General features: G+C 41.9%; 2 protein-coding genes across 3 annotated transcripts in view; one reads left to right on the top strand and one right to left on the bottom strand.

Moving 5' to 3' along the window:
* aida (axin interactor, dorsalization associated) overlaps nucleotides 1–1,805 on the bottom strand; it is a 91,338-nt gene extending 89,533 nt beyond the window's left edge. For both annotated transcript variants that reach the window (XM_060848406.1, XM_060848396.1), the window contains exon 1: nucleotides 1,526–1,805. In XM_060848406.1, the coding sequence (XP_060704389.1) occupies nucleotides 1,526–1,632 (107 nt within the window). In that variant the 5' untranslated portion in view covers nucleotides 1,633–1,805. The remainder of the gene's footprint in view (nucleotides 1–1,525) is intronic.
* Nucleotides 1,806–2,358: 553 nt separating this feature from the next.
* The window catches only part of brox (BRO1 domain and CAAX motif containing), a 48,419-nt gene continuing 26,644 nt past the window's right edge, over nucleotides 2,359–24,133 (top strand). The window contains exons 1-4 of the mRNA XM_060848417.1: nucleotides 2,359–2,952; nucleotides 2,993–3,212; nucleotides 8,626–8,732; nucleotides 13,190–13,286. Coding sequence (XP_060704400.1) covers nucleotides 3,112–3,212; nucleotides 8,626–8,732; nucleotides 13,190–13,286 — 305 coding nt within the window. The 5' untranslated portion in view covers nucleotides 2,359–2,952; nucleotides 2,993–3,111. The remainder of the gene's footprint in view (nucleotides 2,953–2,992; nucleotides 3,213–8,625; nucleotides 8,733–13,189; nucleotides 13,287–24,133) is intronic.

The following is a 24,133-nucleotide window of genomic DNA, read 5'->3' on the forward strand; positions in this document are numbered from 1 at the left end:
ACATTCACATCAGGCAATGATCATCTCCAATAGGAGACAGAGACAATTAATACACCAATCTTTGACATTTAATGACATCATCATCACTGAATACCTGGGCATTACCAAGAAACTCAACTGGACTCATAACATCAAACACAGTGGCTATAAGAGGTAGTCACAGGCTAAAAATACTGTGACAAAGAAAAACTCACGTGCTGACTCTCCAAATCTTGTCCATGACTGATAAGACAATTCAAGATTGTGATGAGATATTATCCACTTGTCTGGATGGGCGCAGCTCCAACATTCAAAATGTTTGACACCATCCAAGAAGCAGTAGCCTGCCTGAGTAGCACCACAATCACCAATGCTCAGTACACACTGCTGCTACTATCTACAAGATGCACTGCAGAAATTTGCCAAAGATTCTTAGACAACACCATCCAAACTCATGACCACTTCCATCTAGACGGACAACAGAAGCAGATACAGTATACGGGAACACCACCACTTGCAAGTTCTCCATCCTGACTTGGAAACGTATCAACATTTCTTCACAATTGCAGGTCAAAATCTTGGAATTCCTTCTTAAATGGAAATGTGGGTCAACCTACAACACATGACAGCAGTAGTTCATGAAGGCAATTCACCGCCACCTTATCAAAGACAACTAGGATTGGTAATGTTTGCTGTGTTCTTCCAGCCTCCTGCCTGTCTACAATAAATACTGAGGAGAAAGTGAGGACTGCAGATGCTGGAGATCAGAGCTGAACATGTATTGCTGGAAAAGCGCAGGTCAGGCAGCATAAAGTACTGGCCAACCAACAAAATCCACACCACACAAACAAATAATAAAAAAGTTAAAACCTGAACCATACCCCTTGCTCCTACCACATTTTAAATTTTATTCTGATAGCACATTTGGTTTGAGATCACCGTAGATTACATCCACACAACAATGGAGCATGAATTTCTATTAGTAGGGTAACTTTTCGTGCCAACAGCTACTAAAGAAGTGGTTAAATAAATTGTGCATTATGCAACATTTCAGAATAGACACCAGAAACACAATCACAAAGTCAAGATCATAAATCATTTCAGAGCATCCCAACCAGAAGGTAGGTAAACTCTTGGTAAGACCACGGTTGTCTATGTGGATCTGATGGAGAGAAACTATAACCATATCTTGCTAGAACACATTTCAATTTTCCCTTGCTGAAATAATCAAACATGGGGAGCTAAAGTTTTTCATTAAGAAGCATTTTAACAAAACAACGCAAAAATACCCCAAGTCTTCTCGTTCAAAACAGAACAAGCATTAACATATCCTGCTGTCTCCACCCATAACAAAAGAGGGTGTGGATGCAGAATGAACTGTGCAAGGCTCCCCTGGCAATTTAAAGCCCAAAGACTACTGGTGCTGTCTTTAACAATTTGCTTCAAACTTTCTACGTCGTCTACGTTGAAATTTTTTTTCGGGAAAAAAAAAGTTTGGTCAATAACAACTCAAACGGTTACTGTAACAGGATTAATAAAGACTCACATTTGGTACTCGTCGATAGCTTCCACTAACTGTCCCCAGGAATCGAAGTCTGTACCTTTTTTGAAACTTGCGTGCCATTTTTGTACTGTTTTATTAATATCAGTCATTGTTTTAAGTGTTGTAAGATATATTTCGTCGCTCCAAATGGTATCAAGTCAACATTTGGACTCGCCTTGTAAACTACTCCTCGCCTAACATTGTGCCTCAAGTCACAGCCTCCAACCAGTACCAGACCCAGCTCCTGACCAAGCCCATCTGGGCTCTATGTACAATCCGAGCCAAAGGAGGAGGAGGCAACAAGAAAGGCCCTGAACCCGAACCTGATGGCGGTTCAAACACGGCCCACCCCGCCTCCGATCCCCGCCCACCGGCCTTTTACCAAGTCTGATTGGCTACCCATGCCGCCCGTTGTCCCGCTCCTCCATCTGACTGGCTTGTTGAGCGATCAATCAACGATCGGCGCCTGCAAGCTCGGGTGAGCGAGCGCGTGACGTAACGGTTGAGATGAGGTAACCGCCAGGCCGCGCGCCCGGGCCGCTCAGCCAATCAGAATGCTGAATCCCCCCCCCCCCCCCAACCCGCGCCATGATATCTGCTGAAGCGGGCAGGGGCGGAGATGCCGTTTGGTCATGGCTTCCCCGTGGTTAACTTTTTTTAAAGGAGGGGGAAAAAAAAGAAGACAGCCCTGACCATTCCGGAGAATTCATTTGAGATGAAAAGGAAATTACAAGGAGAACACAAACATCCGGCTGATTATTCGGAGGATGTGATCTCCGGGAGAGCGATTGACGTCATCACGCAGCCTCTCGCGAGCAGTTCCTGACTTCCGGTTCCCACCACCGTCCAACCGAAACTCCCCACCATTACCGTCCCGGTGTACGGAGACAGGCCGCTCCCTCACCCCACCGTCCCGGTGTACGGAGACAGGCCGCTCCCCTTCCCCCTCCCGGTGTACAGGGATAGGTCCTTACCAAAGTTCCCGGTGTACAGGGACAGGCCGCTCCTCCCTCCTCTCGGTCCCGGTGTACAGGGACAGGCCGCTCCTCTCGGTCCCGGTGTACAGGGACAGGCCGCTCCTCTCGGTCCCGGTGTACGGAGACAGGCCGCTCCTCCCTCCTCTCGGTCCCGGTGTACAGGGACAGGCCGCTCCTCTCGGTCCCGGTGTACAGGGACAGGCCGCTCCTCTCGGTCCCGGTGTACAGGGACAGGCCGCTCCTCCCTCCTCTCGGTCCCGGTGTACAGGGACAGGCCGCTCCTCCCTCCTCTCGGTCCCGGTGTACAGGGACAGGCCGCTCCTCTCGGTCCCGGTGTACAGGGACAGGCCGCTCCTCTCGGTCCCGGTGTACAGGGACAGGCCGCTCCTCCCTCCTCTCGGTCCCGGTGTACAGGGACAGGCCGCTCCTCTCGGTCCCGGTGTACAGGGACAGGCCGCTCCTCCCTCCTCTCGGTCCCGGTGTACAGGGACAGGCCGCTCCTCTCGGTCCCGGTGTATTGAAGCAGGCGGCTCTCTCTCTCTCTCTCTCGCTCTCCTTCCCGGTCTACGCGGCGTTTTGAAGTTTCATTCTCCATCCAGTCGGTTTCCGACAATGACACACTGGTTTCATAGGAACCCGCTGAAGGCGACGGCCCCGGTTTCTTTTAACTTGTACGGAGTTGCCACGAACACCGCCGCGGCGAAGATCTGCAAGTAAGGTTTAAATGCCCAGGCCCTTTAAATGTACCACTGGCTTTGCGATGCAGAGTCCGACCTGCCTCATCTCCCTGCCTGGGGTCACCAGCGGGTGCAGTTTGGTGATAAGGCACTCAACATTAAAAACAAACCGATGCCAGCTTCCTTTATCAACTTCTCCTTTCCATGGTGATTTGCCATAGGTCCGCAGTAACTTAAAATCCCATGATCAGAGACTGTTTACGGCACAAGACAGTGTTCAGCCCAACGTGTCTGCTGTCTCCCTAAAGGAACAGTTCGTCCATTGTCAAAAATCAAAGCTGAACAGGTCTGGCAGCATCTGTGAAAAGAAATCGGAGGAAGGGTTAACTGTGATTCGCTCCACAGATGTTGCCAGACCTGAGTTTTCCAGCTATTTTTCTTTTAGTTTCTGATCGAGAGCATCCGCAGTTCTTTTACTTCACCCAGCGTCACTCGCCTGCCTTTCCCTTCCGCGCCGTGTGAATTTTTATTTCAGAATAGATCCAATTCCTTTTGCAATGTTTAGGTTGAAACTGCCTTCATCACACACTCAGCCAGTGCATTCCAAATGCTAGCTCCTCGCTGTGTGATTAGGGTTTTCCTTCGTATCTCCACTGCTTCCAAATCTATGCTCTCTGGTTTTTGAGCTTTCTACCATCGGGATCGGTTTTGCCCTTTTTGATTCATCATAGAATCATACAGTACAGAAGAGACCTTTCGGCCCATCTAGTCTACATTGACAAGAAATTGCTATATATCTACAGTCATCCCACATTGTCGCACTTGGCCCATAGCCTTGAATGTTCTCAAATGCCAAGTGTTCATCCAAGTACCTTTTTAAAGATTGATGTTTCCTGTCTCAACTGCCCTCTCAGGCAAAGCATTCCAGGTTCATTTTGGGTGGGGGAAAAAAAAATTCCTTCACTCCCTCTAAAATTCCTGCTGTTCACCTTAAAATTATGTCCGTTTGTTGTTGTCCTTTCAACTAATGGTAGCAGCTGCTTTCTATCCATCTTGTCCATGCCCACACAATATTATGCCCATCAATCAGGTTGTCTCTCTGCTCTTAAAAACTGACCCCTTGTTATTTGCAAATTTGTGCAAACTTCTTTCCTAAGTTAATTAGTCGTGATGTTAGCTCTCCAATTTTTCAGCTATGAGATCTGCTGAGGTGAATCAGGTATTTGAGACATAACTTTGTTGAGTGAATTCAGAGACCAGAATATTGGGCGAAAATAGCTACTGCTACTTGAAATGGGCTCTGTCACCTGTCAAGCTATATTTCAATTTCTTTCAGTCAGTTTTGAAGTGGTAAGATTCCTATTTAAGGAAGTTCAGTTTCTTATTACAGGTAACGTTGGTATTTTTAAACACAAATCAGAATGTTTATAATTAGTCATGGAGATGTGTAGCATGGAAACAGACCCTTTAGTCCAACTAGTTTATGCCGACAAACCCCAACCTAATCTAGTCCCATTTGCCAGCTTTTGGTCCATATCCCTATAAACCCTTCCTATTTATATACTCATCCAGATGCCTTTTAAATGTTGCAATTGTACCAGTCTCCACCATTTCCTCTGGCAGCTCACTTACCACCCTATGCGTGAAAAAGTTGCCTCTTAGGTCCCTTTTATATTTCTCTCCACATCTCTCCCCCCCCCCCCCCCCCCCCCCCCCCCCCCCCCCCCCCCCCTCTCTAGTTCTGGACTTTCCTCACTTTGTATCTGGCCATTTTTTCAAATACTAAAGTGACAATTTCTAGGAATAGGGCAAGGCATGTAGATTAAGCAGGCGTGCATCAACTGCTGCTTGAGATATTGTTTTAGAGGATCCTATTTACTTCAGTGTGAGCTATTTTTATATTGTTTTGCTTAAAGAAAATGCAATATTCAAGTGTTGATTCATTGTTTGTTTGGTTCCTTATCCATGGGTATAAATGTTGACAATTGTCCATGTTGTCTTGGTTGAGAGTCAGGATTTACACTACCAAAGGTGAGGCGAGAATGACTGTTCCTGATGAAAGGTAGCATTTTTGACTCTGGTGTCAAGGCGTTTGGGAATCGGGGGGAAAACTCTCTTTTGCTTAGAGTTATACTTGACACAGAGGAAAGTGGTTGTGGTTATTGGCAACCTTCCCTGTAATAATTCTCCTACGTGTGAACATCTGAGGTGTGTACACAGTGCTGGCTTCTGCAAGCTGGAACCAATGTGTCAGAGAACCAAGTCAAAAGTTCAGAAATGGAGTATGTGGGAAAATGAGAAGAAGTTCATTTTGGGTGGGAGAACAAAAGTACAGTTTTATTTAAATAGAGAGCTGATAGTTACTCAACTGGTAATCCAAAATACAAATTCAGTTTTTAATTCAAACTAAGCATTGCCTGTCATGCTGACATCTGGAGAATGGAAAAGTTATCAACATCATGTTGCTTTGTAAGCTTAGCTGCAGAAAGCAGGTGTAACCGCATTCAACAAACCGAAGCTGTTCCGCTTCCAAATGGAAGTAACACAGAATTTTGATCATCTGGGTGATTTAAGTATGGGCAATGCTGGCAAGATTATAAATCTGTTCCTGATACCCCAGCAATTGTGGTAGTTGGTTGCTCTCTGGAGCTGCTTCAACCCTGTGATTATGTTAGGGAGTGAATTTCAGGTTTGAAACAAGCCATGATTAAAGGAATAACAATTCGTGTCCAAGTCAGGACCACCTGTGATTTGGAAGTAAAGAACTACCAAAGTGTTGAAGCACTTATCTTGTATAAAAGAGGACAATGGGCTAGGCTTGAGCTGTTAGAATTAGTTTGGTGAGTTACTGCAGTGTTTGTAAACAGTACATACCGCAAGCACATTTGATCTTGGTGCCCATCTGAAATAGTTTCATCTATCCAGGTGGGCGATGAATATTCCATCAGGTTTATTCAAGTACTGCTGCTGAGAGCTGCGCCAACATGTATTCAGTATTGTTTCTGCCTGTGGGCAACTGCATGTGGAACCTAAAATCATTATCCAGTTAAAGGTCTTCATAGTGGAGAGTCTTTTGAGCTTCTTAAATCCTCTGGTTTCTCCTTGCAGCAGTTGTCCTCCTTTCCAAATAAAAGAAAGTAAAATTTTGCATTTATATAAAACTTTGCAACCTCCGTGGTGCAACAACTTTAAAGACCATAGAGTACTCTTGAAATGTACTCACTATTTGAATGTAGTGCAGCAGCCAGTTTGCACACAACAAACTCTGTTCAACAGCAATGTCTTTGATAATGACCCGCTTTTGTAGCTATGTTCATTCAGTAACAAATTATTAGCCTGGAAACTATGGTAAATCTCCCTGCTTTTCTTCAAAATGATATCATGAAATCTTTCTCCTCCATTTGAGAAAGAAGGTGGGGCCTCAGCTGAATCTTTCCTTTAAAAGCCGATAATTCCTCCAGTATATTTTTCAGTCCGTCACAAAGTGTTGACATTAGCCTTGATTTTAATGCTCACATCTCTGGAATGAAGCAATTACGTTCTGCTTCTGAATTAGAGCCAAAAAGTGCTACTCCTGGATTCTCAACTGACTTTCAAATCTAGACGCTTCAGCTTAACAGAAAATTCAATTGTTTGAGGCTGAATTAGATATTCCCTTGTAGAGTTGACTGAATTTTGATAAGAAACAAGCAGTGACTGGTGCTGAGGTCTGGTCTTGCTGCCATAGCTTGGGAGTGTGGAGGCAAGTTGTGATGCCCTCACTTTGACCATATGATGTCATCCAATTAATTGAAGATCAGGACTCTAACCTATATCTTACTTTATAATGCTCAGTAACCACGTTTGTGATTTAAACTGAGACAAATATTTGAGAATTAAAATAAATATTTTGTAAATAAAGCAAAAGAATTTGAAATCCCATTTCTTATAATTTTGCTGTGTAATTGCACTGAGTAATTATTATCCATAATCATCCTAACGTAATCGGGTACGCACGACGGTGAGAGGGATATAGGTAAGATAAGAGATCAATTGGAAGATTACTGAACTAATGTGCAGACTGCAGAATCATCATGGTGTAAAACCAGTAGCATAACCATGAATCCTAATTCAGTATTGACAGTTATAAACTGGGAGAGTGAAAAAGGGATCATTTCTGAAATTGATCCTATTGTGAAATTCCAAGAGATGACTGATATGGTGATGAATTTCTACGCAAGGAATGGCACCCCTTGTATATGTCTTTATCTAATTTATTACACACCAGTTTTAGGGATATTATGTAATTTAAACTTCAATCTTAATTTGGCCATTTGAGACTTTAATAAGGTAGCAGGAGTCAGGCTTGTGCAATAACTCTGGAAACTTTACTTCAGTTATAAATAAAATGTATTCAAGCAAGGCAGTGAATTTACAGGGATACTGCAGCTCTTGCTTTCTGGTTCAGCTTAAGGATTGTGTTGACACCAGGTCTCTGACTCTTAGTGGTTCAAAGGCCTTCCTCTCCTCATTGGAGGTAGGCTAACTTCAAACGTTTTACATGTCATTTGGTCACTGAAAGCTGATATCTTGAGCTCATGCCTCAATCCTCATTTGATTTGGCTAAATTCCTGTTAAACCACATACTAATAACTGAGTGCTTGGTTTTTTTCTCCTTTTTAAGTAATTTGTTTTGAAATAGATTGTTTTTTGTGTTTGAATACTTGAAAAGACTTTGTTAGCCTTTATACACTAAGGACAAAACTAATACAGAGCATATTAGTTTGTACAAATTGTTAGTGTATGTTAAAGTCTAACGAGTTACAGTTGCAAAATCAAACCTATTGTAACAAAGTTGGTTATAATGCAAAGGTTACCTTTATTGAATTGCTGTACTTCTAACACACCAATACAAGGATTTCTTGATGAGGGATAGTAAGCCTGGACCACAGTCTTATTCAACCTTGGAAGTCGAGATCTGAAACTAAACAGACAGCCCTCAGACTCGCAGCTATGCTCTAAAACATTAGGTTATTCCTGTTTGCCATCACATGGTGCATTTCCTTGTCAAATGATGTTACAGTCCTGAGATCTTTATTGACTATATTTAAGCTGCATAATATTGATTGGTCAATGAATATACTTTAATTGTGTGATTATAATCACACAACGTCAATCATGAAATGTTAGTTTTCCTAATACAATGTTAATAAACTGAATTTGGTTACAAAGTCAAAATATTACATGTGCAGGAAATAGGATTTTTAAAAATGACACTGGAAATAGGTAGAATAGGTGGAGGGAGAAGTAATTGATGTTAGATGTTTCACAATGGAAGTTGGAACAGTAATTTGAAAGGACATTTCAGTCAAGATCTGGTAATGTCTCATTATCATATGGAAGTGTACTATCCATTAATCTTATTTATATGAGGTTGGTAATTTAGTAATACAATTTTTTTGTCTTTCAGTGACTTGAGAAGCACAAGACTGAAACTTTTGGAGTTATTCACAGATGTGAATTGTAACATGGACATGATGAAAAATGCAATGGATGCTTATCTTTCTCTTTTACAAGGTAGAAATATAATTTAAAAAGGCCACAAATCTACTCGCAATATTATTTTTGCTAGATTTCATAATGCCTAGGTGTGGAGTGCTAATTTTAATCAGTTCAGTAACCTGGCTTAGTTCGCACTCTTACCTCTGGGTTCAAACTCTTCTCCTGAGTTGCAAGTACAATTCAAGCTTATAAATCTCTCTGATACTGACGAGTGATGGAAATATAATTCTTTACATGAGGCTTCTTTTGCCTATTTAACTGGATGGCATCTGCAGTCCTCACTTTCTCCTAGTTGATTGTAAAGATTTCATAGCACTATTTGAAAAAGAACAGGCAATTCTCCCCCATTTATACTTCTCCCTTAACAAACACTATTAAAATAGTTAGCTAACCTATGATCTCTTTGTGGGTTCTGAGGTTTCCCTGCATTTCAAATGTGTGTATTAGCAGTAAAAAGTTTGGGAGCACAATGAAGATGTGAAAAAAATCTCTAATGTGCTCTTGCTTCTGAAGCATTTTGAAAGCTTTAGAAATATATCACAATTTTCACAGCCATTGGATGCCTCAAAGTGCTTTACAGCCAAAGAAGTACATTTTCAAGTGTAGTCACTGTTTTAATGCGGGGAATGTGGAAGTAAATCAGTTATTGCACAGAAAGCTTTCACAAACTCTACCATGGCCATGATCAGGTTATTGGTATTTTAGTGATGTTGATCACTTGATCATCTCAAAAACAGATGAGATGGTTCTTCACCTTTCTTTTTGAGAGCTTACGTGCATAACTAAGCTGTTCTGTTTCCTTTATTAGAATGGTAACTATATTTCGTAAGAATTTTCTGGGCCATGATGCACATTTGAACTTCTAGGAGCCATGGAAAAAACTGTATAAATAAAAACTTTTAAGATCAAAATAAGTAGTAACAGGAGTAGGTCATTTGGCTTGTTCAGAACTCAGTGCAATTATGGATGATCTAAATATGGCTCCAGCTGCCTGCTTTCCTCCTTTTTCGTTTTCTCTAAATACAAAGACAGGTAGATGTATTCTGGATCATAGAAACATATAGTGTAGAAAAGGCTCTTCAGCCCATTGAGTCTGTACCACCAAAAATATACTACTACCTACGCTAGTCCTACTTGTCTGCTCTAGGCCCATAGCCTTGAATGACACTTCAGTGGAGCAAGGTGTTAGGTTACAAGCAGATTGGTCAGCTGGGCAGATCAGTGGCAGATGGAGTTCAACCTTGATAACTGAGGTGATGCACTTTGGAAGAAGTGAAAAGACGAGGTAAAATGCAATTAACGGCAAACTCAGGAAAGCTCAGGAACAGAGGGATCTTGTGGTGCTTGTCTGTGAAGGTGGCAGGGTCAGTTAATACGATTTTAAGAAGCATTCTTGGAACATTGCCTTTATTAGTTGTGCCATAGATTATATGAGCAGGGAGGTCATGTTCATCTGTGCAGAACTTTGATTACCACAACTGGAGCATTGCATACAGTTCTGGTCAAACACTATAGGATGATAGCCCTCATTTCTGAAACATCGATTGTCCTGCTCCTTGGATGCTTCCTGACCTGCTGTGCTTTCTCAACACCACACTCTCGACACGATAGAATGATGTATTTGTGCTGAAGGGGATGCAGTGGAAATTCCCCAGGATGTTTCCTGGGATGGAGCATGTCAGTTATGCAGAGAGACTGTTTAAGCTTGGATTGTTTTCTTTGGAGGAGAGAAATTTTGAGGGGGAATCCTGATAGAGGTGTATAAGATTGAGGGGCATAGACATGGTGAATAGAAGGGAGCAGTTTCCCTTAATCAATGTCAATTTAAGGGAGTATAATTTTAAAGTGGAAGGCAGGAGGTTTTGAGAGATTTGAGAGAAAGCATTCTGAGATTGAATGGGTGTTTATTGCCTGGGAGAATAGTTGAGGCAGGAGACCTCTCAATGTTTAAAGTACTTAGACGTGCTCATTTGAATTTGAAGCCTGATCAGATTTATCAGTTAACTAAGCTAATTAAAGATAATTGAAACTACTTGTCCTGCTCTGAAATTGAGCTAAGTAAATTGGGACCTTCATCTCTCAGGAAGATCTGTCACCTTTTGATCTGTCATAAGTTTTCTCAGATGGGAAAAGAATAATGGCTGAATACGGATCTGGTTTAGAGAGATACTTAACCATTTTTATTGTACGCAGAGTGGGCCTGCACTTGGTGGAAAGGTAGCTTGGAAAGATTCAATGCACTAATATTGTGAAACTACCATTATACGTGATGCACGTGGTTTGTAGTCCCACTTGAATTTGTTGGAAGGTTTGAAATTTATTGAAAGATTACATGCAATGAAATGTTTTTAGTTTCTCTCTGACTGTATGCTTACCTTGTCGTGGATCAGCAATCCAGATGTTGCCCTGTCAAGCTGAGAAACTGAAGATCGTGAATGTCATTTGTGGACTCTAGAAAAACTGCCAGAATAACAAATAATTGTCATTAAATTCTTTGGTTTACTCATGTCTTTTGTTCACCTCAATTGTTTCTAGCCTACATGTAATTCCATTTCCTTCCCTCTTTAACTCCTTAATGGCATTGAGGTAAGTAGAAATGAACAATAATAGATGATGATGGTCATAATAAGTGGACAATCAGCAACGTTAGGCATGTTGTGTGCAATTCTGTTTGCCAGAAGGATGTGAATACTTTCGAGAACATATGGAAAAGGTTTACGAGGATGTTGCCTGGTCTGAAGTTTTAGTTATGAGGAGAAGTTGGATAAACTGATCGTTTTCACTGGAAGGATGGAGGCTGAGGGACGACTTATAAAAATCTACAAAATTGAGAGGCATAGATAGGGTGGATAGTCAGGCTTTTTCATAGGATGGAAAGGTCAATTACAAGAGGGCACAGATTCAAGGTGAGTGGGGGAAAATTTAGGGGAGGAGTGCAGGGAACATTTTTCACCAAGAGGGTGGTGGGTGCCTGGACAGCACTGCCAGTGGAGGTGATGGAAGCAGGCACATGAGCAACGTTTAAGATCTATCTTGATAGGCACACGAACGTGAGGCGAGCAGAGGGATAGATATCACCCACGGGCAATGAGAGATGGGTCTAATTAAGGATTAGGAATTGGTGCAGGTTTGGAGAGCTGAAGGGCATGTTCCTGTGCTATGCTGTCTTGTATTGTAAATGATGTAGTGCTCAGTTCTGTCATTAATTTAGTTAGCTGATAGTGATCATTCACTGTCATCAATGAGTTATCATTAATTTTGTGATGATACCATTAGGCCAACACAATCTTCCTATTAATCTAGAGACCCAGGTAATATTCTGGAGAATTACTCACCACCTGATTCACTGAAGATTCTACAAAGTCATACAGTCAAAGTACCTCATCCATGACCTAAGCCATTCAGATCCTCTGTCATTGGGATATAGTAGCAAATATGTGTAGCATCTTCAGGAAGGACAACAAATTGTTCATTAGCATCTCCCAACCCATGACTACTTCTCAACTGGAACATCTGCCAAACAGGACAAAGTGCAAAGTTTGATTGACATGAGGCAAGAACGAAAAGATCATCTTTGGTCCTTCAGAACCAAATAAATCCCTGAACTTTCCTCAAGATAGCAGGTCATACTACGCGCATAAGCACACTCATCTCAACACCAGGTGTTGCTGAAACCGAAGTCCAAGGTAACCACTGCCATCTGAGCCTACTGTACAGGAAGAGATGGTGCTGGGTTTGTCATGTCACTAGATTGATCAACCAAAGGTCCAGGCTAATGCATTGGACCCTGTTTAAACAGGGAAGAAAAAGCTGATCACAGTCATGGTGACCAATTATTGTAAAATCCACCTACTTTACTAATGTACTTTTAGGAAGGAAACCCATTGCCCTTACCTTGTCTGAGTGACTTGTCACCCCAGACCCATAGCAATAAGGTTGACACTTAATTTCAGTCTGAAGTGGGCTAACATGCTACTTGGTTTAATGGCAAATAGGGTTGAGCAGCACATGCTGACATCCTTTAAAATATTTAAAGAACAAACTGCTATTTTGTCAACGAGTAACTGCACCTGTGCAAAGAGCAATGGAATTTCTAAATTAGGCCTTTTGTGGTATAGAGTTGTGTGTTGCTGGGAAAGCATAGTAGGTCAGGCAGCATCCAAGGAGCAGGAGAATTGACACTTCGGGCATGAGCCCTGACTGCCTGTGGTTTCCTAGCAACACACTCTCCACTCTGATCTCCAGCATCTGCAGTCCTTCCTTTCTCCTCATGTGGTGTAGTGGTAGCATCCGTCCTTCTGAGCAGGTGGTCTGGGTTCAAATCCGACCTGCTCCAGAGATGTGTCATAACATTACAGGTTGATTAGAAAACTTCTTTAATACTCGAGTCAGCATAGTAAACGAAACTTGGAAAGCAAGATTTATACTGTGGGTCGTCACATTTTTTTTTCTCTCTACGCTTTCATCCAAAGGTTTTATATTATCCCTGGATGGCACAACACAAGAAAACAAATTGCGTTTCATTCAGAACTTCAAATGGACTGACACTCTACAGGGAAATGTTGCAAGGTGTGTTTCCTAATAATTGCATGTTTATTGTTGGTTTAGATGTGATGAAATAGTGATTTGCCTTTTATAAATTGGGTAAACTTTATGATAACTTTTTAAAAAAATTTTTACTTGTCTCACCTGAAGGTGTTGACTTCTTGCTATGGTACAGTTCTTTGGGGAGCATTTGACATCCAGTCCATTTGAGGCTTTGATACTAAATTAAATCGTTGGATGCTCCTTACAGGTTTTTTATTCCTGAATGAAAGAATTATGTTTTTTTTTGCAGAATATTTCATAAGCTCAGGAAATACCAAATGAACCACAACCAATTAAATATGCTTGAAGTATGTCATTGGAAATGTATCAGCCAGTTTCCACACTGCAGGGTCCAATAAAACAGCAATGGTGTAATGACTAGATCATTATTTTAACAAAGCTGGCTTCAGAATAAGTATTGGCCGTGGGAAGAACTCTCTCGCTCTTAGAATGGATGTTTTGCATTCTCTTGGTTCGTGACTAGCATGGTGGATGTGTGTGATGAACGTTCTTGATTTGTAATTCTATATTATGCTTTAACAAGGGAGCTATTTGTAGTTTAACTTCTGAGAATGATACTGGATTGTCTGGAAAAGTGCTTCCATGCATTTAAATTAAGCTTTTAAAAATAAAAATTGAGGTGAATAATGAAGTGTCTTAGAAAATATGGGTAAAATGAAGAAAATAAAATTGTATTAGTGCCCAATGACCATGGAAATCAGAGATGGAAGCAGACCTTTTTTTAACAGTAGTCAGTATATATGCATCTTTCAGAGGAAGAAACAGGTTATTAAGACAGAAAAGATCTGTAAGAGCAGTTTTAGCAGGCTTCAAACAATCAGGACAGAAGACAAGTCAAGTAGCTTCGGTGTTGTAAGAGAAAGGGTCCAGAAGCACAATGCTTTAGGATATCTCCGAGGAATGCATCCTACAAACCTCTTGAGTAAATAGCTTGTTGGCAGTTTAAGAACCTGATGAAGAGAGAACTAAAAATATAGCACCAAAAGAATGGGAAGGTTTGCCTGAAAGAAACCCAAGTTCAGCTATGCCCAATTGAACAAGAAATTCAAAATTGGAAAATGGGAACATTCAGTTGAAGTTTGAATATCTGCAAGGATGTTGACAGTCAGAGTTTTATTTCAATCTTTATTTCTGATATTTGTAATATAATTGTTACAAAAAACATGTTTTGATAAGATTCCCTACAGTGTGGAAGCAGGCCCTTTGGCCCAACAAGTCCACACCAATCCTCTGAAGAGCAACCCTACACCTAACACTATGACCAATTCACCTAACCTGCACATCTTTGGACTTTGGGAGGAAACCTGAGCACCTGGAGGAAACCCACGCAGACATTGGGAGAATGTGCAAACTCCACACAGAGTTGCCCGAGACGGGAATTGAACCTGGGTCCCTGGCACTGAGATAGCGTGCTAACCACTGAGCCACAGTGTCGCCCAAGTTTTTGTTCTTTGTGTAATATACTTTGTTCTTTGTGATGTCATTTGCGAATATGCTCAGTGATTGATCACCATGGTAAACAATTGCAAAAGTGAATTTATGATCGATCAACCCAGGTTTCACTCTGGGATCTGACTAGGCCAGTATTATCCTCCTCTGAAATCATGCCATGTTACTGGGTTGGTAATCCAGTTGGCTGGACAAATTATCCAAACATGAGTTTAATGCCTCCCATCACAACTGGAAATTTAATTTCGGTAATTTACATTTGGAGCCAAAAAAAAATTATATTTGTACCAGTTTACCTTGAAACCCACCTGGTGCACAAATGTCCCTTAGGGAAGAAAGCCTGCTGTTGTTACTTGGTCTGGTCTACATGTAACTTCAGACCTGTGATAAAGTGATTGGGCCTAAATTGATGTCTGAAATGACCTAGCCAGCAAGGCAGTTATTTGGATGTACATCAGTTTTCACAGTATGGTCTGGTTTTAATTAATGTTTGCCTGTAATGGGCACATTTTGTCCTGAATTACATGCATATTTGCTCAGCAAATAACACATCTGTAAAGAATAGGTGACTTGTTTACAAGAAGGCTAGTATGCAGAACTCTGCACCTGTGTTCAGTCACTTTTTTTTGAAAAAAAAACAATTTTGTTGTGAGAAATTTCAGCTAATCAGCTGTTTAGTAGCACTAATAGCAAAGCAGGTTTTAAAAAAAGGGCTAGAATTAACAGCAAGGACCAGATATCTACCCAGAAGGTAGAGAGCAAACTGGCTGAAGTTGAATTGAAGCTAATGAGAGGAAGATAGAAAGCAAAACCCAGATTTGGCCATACATCAGAAGGAATGAGCAGTAAGAGGTGGGACTGAAGGTAGGTTTGAGGAAGCAGGAATTAACTTGAAACAGAATTAACAGCCATTCTCTTTACAGAATACTATATCTAAATGATTTGAGTTATTATTGTCACATGTTCCCAAGTATAGTAAAAAAAAATGTTTTGCAAGCAATACAGGCAGATCATAATATCAAAGGACATATCATATGGAGTTTCGAGAGAGGCATATAGGGCTGTGACTGCACAGGACGTGCACAAAAGCAAGATCAACGTGAGATTTGAAATTTTGAGAGACCCATTCAGAAGTTGTTCTTGAACCTGTTGGTGTGTGTGTTTAAGCTTTTGTATTTTCTCCCTGATGGAAGAGGTTGGAAGAGCGAATTTTTGGTTTGGAAGGGGTCTTTGATATTCACAGCCTTTCCTTGGCATGAGGAGTGTAGATGGAGTCTGTCAATGAGAGGTTGGCTTTCATGATGGTCTGAGCTGTGCACATAGCTTTCTGTACTTTCTTATGGTCCGAGGCAGAGCAGTTGCTGTACCAAGATGTTTTGCACCGAGATAGAATGTTTTCTATGGTGCATTTGTAAAAGTAGAGATTCTGAATTTCCTAAGCCTCCTGAGGAAGAAGAGGCATTGTTGTGTCTTGACCATTGCTTCTATGTGGGAGGTCCAGGACAGATTGTTGGTAATGTCACTACTAGAAACTTGATGCTCTCAACCCTTTCCACATACGCTTATCTACATCAATGGAGATTGTGTCCTCCTTTCTTCCTGAAGTCAATGATTGTTCTTTTGCTGACATTGAGGGAGAAGTTGTTATCATTGCACCACAACACCAAGCATTCTCTCTCCTTCCTGTATTCTGATATTGTTGTTTGATATCTAGCCTATAATGGTGGTATGGTCAGCGAACTTGTAGATGGCGTTTGTATGAAACTTAGCCACAGTGTTGAGGGAGTTTGGAAGGAGGTTGAGTACACATCATTGTGGGGTGCCAGTATTAAGGATTATAGTAGAGGAGGTGCAGTTGTCTATCTTCACAGATTTCAGTCTGTGGAGCTGAAGGCTGAGATTCCAGTTGCAGAGGACGGAGCCGAGACCTCGATCTCCGTTTTAGATTAATTTGGTTGGGTTATAGTGTCGAAGACGGAGCTGTAGTCAATAAATAAGAGCCTGATGTAGGTATCTTATTGTCCACATGGTCCAGATATGAGTGTCGGGCTAGGGAAACAGTGTCTGCTGTGGATCTATTTCACCAGCAGGCAGATTGTAGAAGATCACGGCAGGCTGGGATGCTAAGTTGATGTGGACCATGACTAACCTCTCAAACATTTCATGATTATAGAGATCAGAGCCACCGGACAGTAGTTGTTGAGGCATGTTGCATGTGTTTTCTTTTGGTACTGAGATGATGGTGGTGGTCTTGAAGCAGGTAGGGACTTGAGATTGTCATGCACAGTGGTTAAAGGTGTCAACAAATACTCCTCCCTCTAGCTAGTCTGCACAGGATCTGAGGGCACGACTGAGGACTGTGAACCTAAGGAAAATGATTGGCCCAGACATTCTCGAAGGCCAATCTGAGGTCTGCAGTTTTGACTGAGAGTACGAGTGCCTGTAGGGCTAGGGCAGATGACACTTGACAGAACTTGGATTAATTTGCTTAAATCTAACCAGAGTGTACTCAATGAATTACAGGTAAATGTAACACTTATTTGAAGTGCAGTAAATTCCCATAAGAAGAAACAAACAAATGGCCACAGAATCTGTTCTTGGGTGAATGTTGACTGATAGACCTCTCTGCACTACTTTGAATAATGCGATGAGTCCACTTGCATCTGTCTGATTTCACACACAGCTTATCTGTTTAATATATCCTTGGAAAGACAATACTCCTGATACCATAGTACTCCTCACTGTGTTGCAGTGTAGTAACTTCAAAGTTTTGAGTGGTGCCTGAGCCACAACAGTCTGACCCGTTCTGAAAAATTGCTAATCGAGCCACTTGAAAATGAGATGTTATGAAGTTGAAGGCATGATACTGTACCTTTGAGAGAGTGAGTGCTGTTCTGAACTGAGAGATTACTAGCACCTATGTATTAGATTAAATTGCAGTCCCAAAGTGTACTGGAAAATTGAAAATTGGCTGTGAAATCGATGCCTAAGTTTTGGTTGCTGTTTTGACAATAATTCTAACCTAACCAATCAGCTTAAATTATGTCCCAGAATATTAAAACCCAATCAAGTTTAAATTTATTATTTTATCAATATTGGTTTAATGAGATGATCTGATGATGGGGTGTAAAATGTGGACATTTTGAAGATTGGAGAGTGAGCAACTGCTGTCCAGACAGTAACATAAGGAGAGCTAACATCCTGCTCTCCCAATAAATTAGGAAACACTATCAAACGCACTTTTCATGTGAAACCTACCCGCAGTAAAAAGGAAGACAATGACCCAGAGAGATTCTCAGCCTGAAGAGGGAAGACCGAAGAAGACAGTGGCTGTGTGGTTTTAAAATTAAGTTGATGTAATTTTACAAAGTGTCTTATTGAAACAGCATGTTGTTATAGAGTTGGGGGCAGACAATCAGTTAAGAGGAAGGGGGGATTAGGATTGTGAATAGTTGTTAATGTTGTCATTGAGATTTTAAAAAAAATATTTCTTTAAACAGTGGAATTTGAGAGTTCTCTGCCACTCATATTTTAACAAATTAGGAGGCGAGGTGAGCTTTTCTGGGTCTTCGGTTTAATTAACAGAGGGGTTCTCCTCCGTGTAGTAGCACAAGTAAAGCTGACCCCTATGCCCCAAAAGGCTGTCGTACCAAGTTACTGTTCATTTTAAGAATAGAATCTGTTTTGGTCTTAATTCACTTCAATTTTTCACCTGTCCTGTTAACTCAGGCGGCACGGTGGCACAGTGGTTAGCACTGCTGCCTCACAGCGCCTGAGACCCGGGTTCAATTCCCGACTCAGGCGACTGACTGTGTGGAGTTTGCACGTTCTCCCCGTGTCTGCGTGGGTTTCCTCTGGGTGCTCCGGTTTCCTCCCACAGTCCAAAGATGTGCGGGTCAGGTGAATTGGCCATGCTAAAATTGTCCGTAGTGTTAGGTAAGGGGTAAATGTAGGGGTATGGGTGGGTTGCGCTTCGGCGGGTCGGTGTGGACTTGTTGGGCCGAAGGGCCTGTTTCCACACTGTAAGTAATCTAATCTAATCTAATCATCTCACCCAGGTTGGACCATAATTGGTCTTTATATTCCTAAACACGTTATAGGGAGGGAAGCGTTACCCTGAGTATTTGCTCTTATCCTGAAATAGGTTCTTCTCTTATAATATGTACTGAAATTGTAGTTAACAGCTCAGTAGTGTTGTCCTCTCTCTGATGTTGAAGAGGCTGCTTAGACAGCAATAGGTGTCAAAGGAATCACATTCCAGGTTGAATGGTATTTCAGGCACACTGTATAGAAGACATAAAAATGACAGGCAAAAGGTGCAATTGGTTCATTTTGATTCATTCATGGGATGAGGCTGTCACTGGATAGACCATCCAAGGGGAAAGTAACTGCACATGTAGTTCAGACCAGGTTAGGATGGCAGTTTACTTCTCTAAGGGACATTAGTCAACTAGATGGGCTTTTTCCTGACATTTGGCGATTGGTTTCATGGTCCTCGTTACACTCTTAATTCTACAATCTGCCATGGTGAGATTTCAACCCTGGTCCCCAGAAATCTACCTGCATCTTTGGATTAACAGTCCAGCAATAATACCACTTGGCCATCGTCTGCCCTTGAAGTACTCATGAAGTAGAGTCAGAGGGTCATAGAGGTGTACAGCATGGAAACAGACCCTTTGGTCCAACTCGTCCAGGCCGACTGGATAACATAATCTAATCCCATTTGCCAGCACTTGGCCTATATCCCTCTAAACCCTTTCTATTCATATACCCATCCAGATGCATTTTGAATGCTGTAATTGTACCAGCCTCCACCATTTCCTCTGGCATCACATTCCAAATACACACCACTCTTTGTGTAAGAAAGTTGTCCCTATTATATCGTTCCCCTCTCACCCTTAACCTATGCCCTCTAGTTCTGGACTCCCCCACCTCAGGGAAAAGACTTTGTCTATTTATCCTATCTATGCTCCTCATGATTCTATAAACTTCTATAAGGTCACCCCTTAGCCTGCGATGCTCCAGGGAAAGCAAAGAAAATTTACAGCCCAGGAACAGGCCCTTTAGCCCTCCAAACCTGAGTCCATCCAAATGTACTGTCTAAACCTGTCGGTCAATTCCTAAGCATTTGTATCCCTCTGCTCCCCACCTACTCATGCATCTGTCTAGATGCATCTTAAACGAATCTACCGTGCCTGCCTCTACCACCTCTGCTGGCAAAGTGTTCCGGAAGCCCACCACCCTCTGTGTGAAGCACTTGCCGCGTGTATCCCCCTTAAACTTTCCACCTCTCACCTTGAAAGCGTGGCATCTCGTTATGGGATCCTTCACCCTGGGAAAAAAGCTTGTGTCTATCCACCCCGTCTCTATTCTTCATGATTTTGTAAACCGCAATCAGGTCCCTCCTCACTCTCCTTTTTTCTAATGAAAATAAATCTAACCTACTCAACTTCTCTTCATAATTCGCACCTTCCAAAACAGGCAACACCCTCTTAAACCTTCTCTGCGTCCTCTCCAAAGCATCCACATCCTTTTGGTAATGTGGCGACCAGAACTGTATGCAGTATTCTAAATGTGGTCGAACCAATGTCTTGTACAATTTTAACATGACTTGCCAGCTCTTATAATCAATACCCCGTCCAATGAAGGCAAACATACTCTATGCCTTCTTGACCACTCTATCCATGTGTGCAGCAACCTTCAGGGTACAATGGACCTACACTCCCAGATCTCTCTGCCCATCAACTTTTCCCAAGCTCTTCCATTCATTGTATAATTCCCTCTAGAATTAGACTTGCCTAAATGCATCACCTCACATTTGTCTGGATTGAAAACCATCTGCCACTTTTCCGTCCAACTCTTCAGTCTATCCATATCCTCCTGTATTCTCTGGCAGTCCCTTATGCTTTCTGCTACTTCAGCAATCTTTGTGTCATCTGCAAACTTGCTGATCATATCAACACTGCCCTCTTCCAGATCATTTATGTATATTACAAACAACAGTGGCCCCAATACTGACCCCTGTGGAACACCATTGGTCACCTTTCTCCATTTCGAGAAATTCCTTTCAGATTCAGCCTCTCCCTGTAGCTCAAATCCTCCAACCCTGGCAACGTCCTTGTAAATCTTTTCTGAACCATTTCATGTTTCACAATATCCTTCCAATAGGAAGGAGACCAGAATTACACACAATATCCCAACAGTAGCCTAGCCAATGTCCTGTACCGCCACAACATGACTATGCTCAATGCTCTGACCAATAAAGGAAAGCATATCAAACGCCGCCTTTACTATCCTATCTACCTGCAATTCTACTTTCAAGGAACTAAGGTGTTTTTGTTCAGCAACACTCCCCAGGACCTTACCATTAAGTGTATATGTCCTGTTGATTTGCTTTTCCAAAATGCAGCACCTTGCATTGATCTAAATTAAACTCCATCTGCCACTCCTCAGTCCATTGGCCCATCTGATCAATATCCTGCTGTAATCTGAGGTAACGTTCTTCGCTGTCCACTACACCTCCAATTTTGGTGTCATCTGCAAACTTACTAACTATGATCACATCTAAATCATTTATATAAATGACCATTCGAGGGCAGAAGATACATTGAAACACCATCACCTACAAGTTCCCCTCCAAGTCACTCCCCACCCTGACAAGCACTGATCCTTGTGGTATACCACTGGTCATAGGCCTCCAGTCTGAAAAGCAATCCTCCACCACCACCCTCTGTTTTCTACCTTCAAGCCAGTTCCGTATCCAAATGATTAGTTCTCCCTATATTCATGTGATCCAACCTTGCTAACCAGCCTCCTATGAGGAACCTTGTCCAACACCTTACTGAAGTCCATATAGATCACGCATGCTCTGCCCTAATCAGTTCTCTCTGTTTACTGTAACCCCACCAGTGTCCAACTCCTCTGACAGCAATAAATGCAAACTTGTTGGACAAATTACAGGGCATTTCTCTGACTTCAGAAGGTGATCAAAACAAGAAAATAGAGATCATAAAGCACCTTGCCCAGTACGGCAGCTTTCATAGACACCAATAACAACTCAGGAATTCATTCAGATGAAAGTCCTCGGATAGTGGGGAGGAAAGATTTTATTCTGAAAATATCGGTGGAAAAGTACTGGAGTTATAGTTGAGTAATCCATTCTCTGTACAGCACAATCTGTGATTACACAAGCTGTGTTAATAATGGTCCCATTCATCAATGAGTGGGTGACTTAGAATCCAAAGAACTGAATCCAGAATTTAAATTCGATACGGTCAGTTTGTTAGAAACTCTATTGAGGATCTGTGTAGGACTTGCAAATTCTGCTCTGGCTTAAACAATGGAAATGTCTTTTTTTCAATAGAAAGACTGAATACTATAATAATGACTTTCATGGCTGAAGTACTTTACAATGCAAATTGTCAGAAACAACATTCCACGGGAATGAAGACACACACAGTTATAAACAAATGAGCATCTTAATGTATAAGGCAAAAACTGAGTGAACAAAGAGTTTCAACAGATTCCTTAGAACTCTAAGTGAAATCCATTTTCCTTCATTTTAATGTTTGAGGATCCCTCAATATACTCCTACTTTTACACTCATCGCAACCAATCTAATTAGCTGTATTGTGCTTTTTTTCTGAAATCTGGAAGTTAAACATACAAGAGTGGGGCAGATTCAACCTTAATGTATTTCCCCTTAATTCAAAGTCATTTGATAATATGGAACCCAGTGTTGCTTGAAAACATACTTTTTGAAAATGCTTTTGGTCTTGCACTTCAGGACATTTGCAAGAATCGTAAAGTAAAGGGGAACTAAGTCTTATACTGTCTGAGAGGAGAATATGCTGATTGTTTGGAAAAGTGCCTGGGATTGGTAGAGGTGCGAAGATTGGAAAATGCACCAGTTGGATGATGACTGTCCGTTAACTTGTCAGGCAAGTTGACTCTGATTAGTAAAACGCTGCCCTGAAGAATGAATCAAAGAATAGCTGTTGTCTATTCCAAATTGAAACAGTATACGGCCTATCTACAAAGAACAGGGCCCTGTTTATTAATATATGTAGCTTCCGGCATGCATAAATATACTGCGCTGAGAGTCTGACTCGCAATCTTAAATTGGTTGTCAGCATAGTTCTTCATGCATTCAAGATTATTTAGCAAGTGATGTCCAGTCGTGCAACCATATCTAATATTGGAAACTGTGGAATTTTACAAGTATGGCCTGGCTAGGTAGGGTCAGTACCTTGCTTGTTGCGCACAGCTGAAGAGAAATGCTATTTGATATGATCTGCCAATCTTTGGGGCAGGTGACTTACGTCCCTGGCATCTCGCTGATACTGGAACTTGTGCCACGCTACTTATTTGTGTGATAGGCAGAACGCCATAGAACGTAGAAAAATACAGCGCAGTACAGGCCCTTCGGCCCTCGATGTTGCGCCGATCCAATCCCACCTAACCTACACTAGTCCACTATCCTCCATATGCCTATCCAATGCCCGTTTAAATGCCCATAAAGAGGGAGAGTCCACCACTGCTACTGGCAGGGCATTCCATGAATTCACGACTCGCTGAGTAAAGAATCTACCCCTAACATCTAGCACCCCTTAATTTAAAGCTATGCCCCCTCGTAATATCTGACTCCATAAGTAGAAAAAGGTTCTCATGGTCAACCCTATCTAAACCCCTAATCATCATGTACACCTCTATCAAGTCACCCCTAAACCTTCTTTTCTAAAATCTGATTGAAGATTTGTAGCTCGGGTATCCGTTGTTGTGGTTCTGCTCGCCGAGCTGGAAGTTTTTGCTGCAAACGTTTCGTTCCCTGGCTAGGGAACATCATCAGTGCTGTTGGAGCCTCGTGTGAAGCGCTGCTTTGATGTTTCTTCCGGTATTTATATTGGTTTGTTCTTGCCGCTTCTGGGTGTCAGTTTCAGCTGCAGTGATTTGTATGTGGGGTCCAGGTCGATGTGTCTGTTGATGGATGTTCTTGACGTTTCCGGGTGTCAGTTTCAGCTGTAGTGGTTTGTATATGGTGTCCAGGTCAATGTGTCTGTTGATGGAGTTTGGGGATGAATGCTATGCTTCTAGGAATTCCGTGGCTGTTCTCTGTCTGGCTTGTCCTATGATAGTGGTGTTTTCCCAGTCAAATTCATGTTGCTGGTTGTCTGAGTATATGGCTACTAGAGATAGCTGGTCGTGTCGTTTTGTGGCTAGCTGATGTTCTTGGATGCGGATTGTTAGCTGTCTTCCTGTTTGTCCTATATAGTGCTTTGTGCAGTCCTTGCATGGTATTTTGTAAACTACGTTAGTTTGGCTCATGCTGGGTATTGGGTCCTTTGTTCTAGTGAGTTGTT

This window comes from Hemiscyllium ocellatum, chromosome 3 (assembly GCF_020745735.1).
Source record: "Hemiscyllium ocellatum isolate sHemOce1 chromosome 3, sHemOce1.pat.X.cur, whole genome shotgun sequence".
NCBI classification, from domain to species: domain Eukaryota; kingdom Metazoa; phylum Chordata; class Chondrichthyes; order Orectolobiformes; family Hemiscylliidae; genus Hemiscyllium; species Hemiscyllium ocellatum.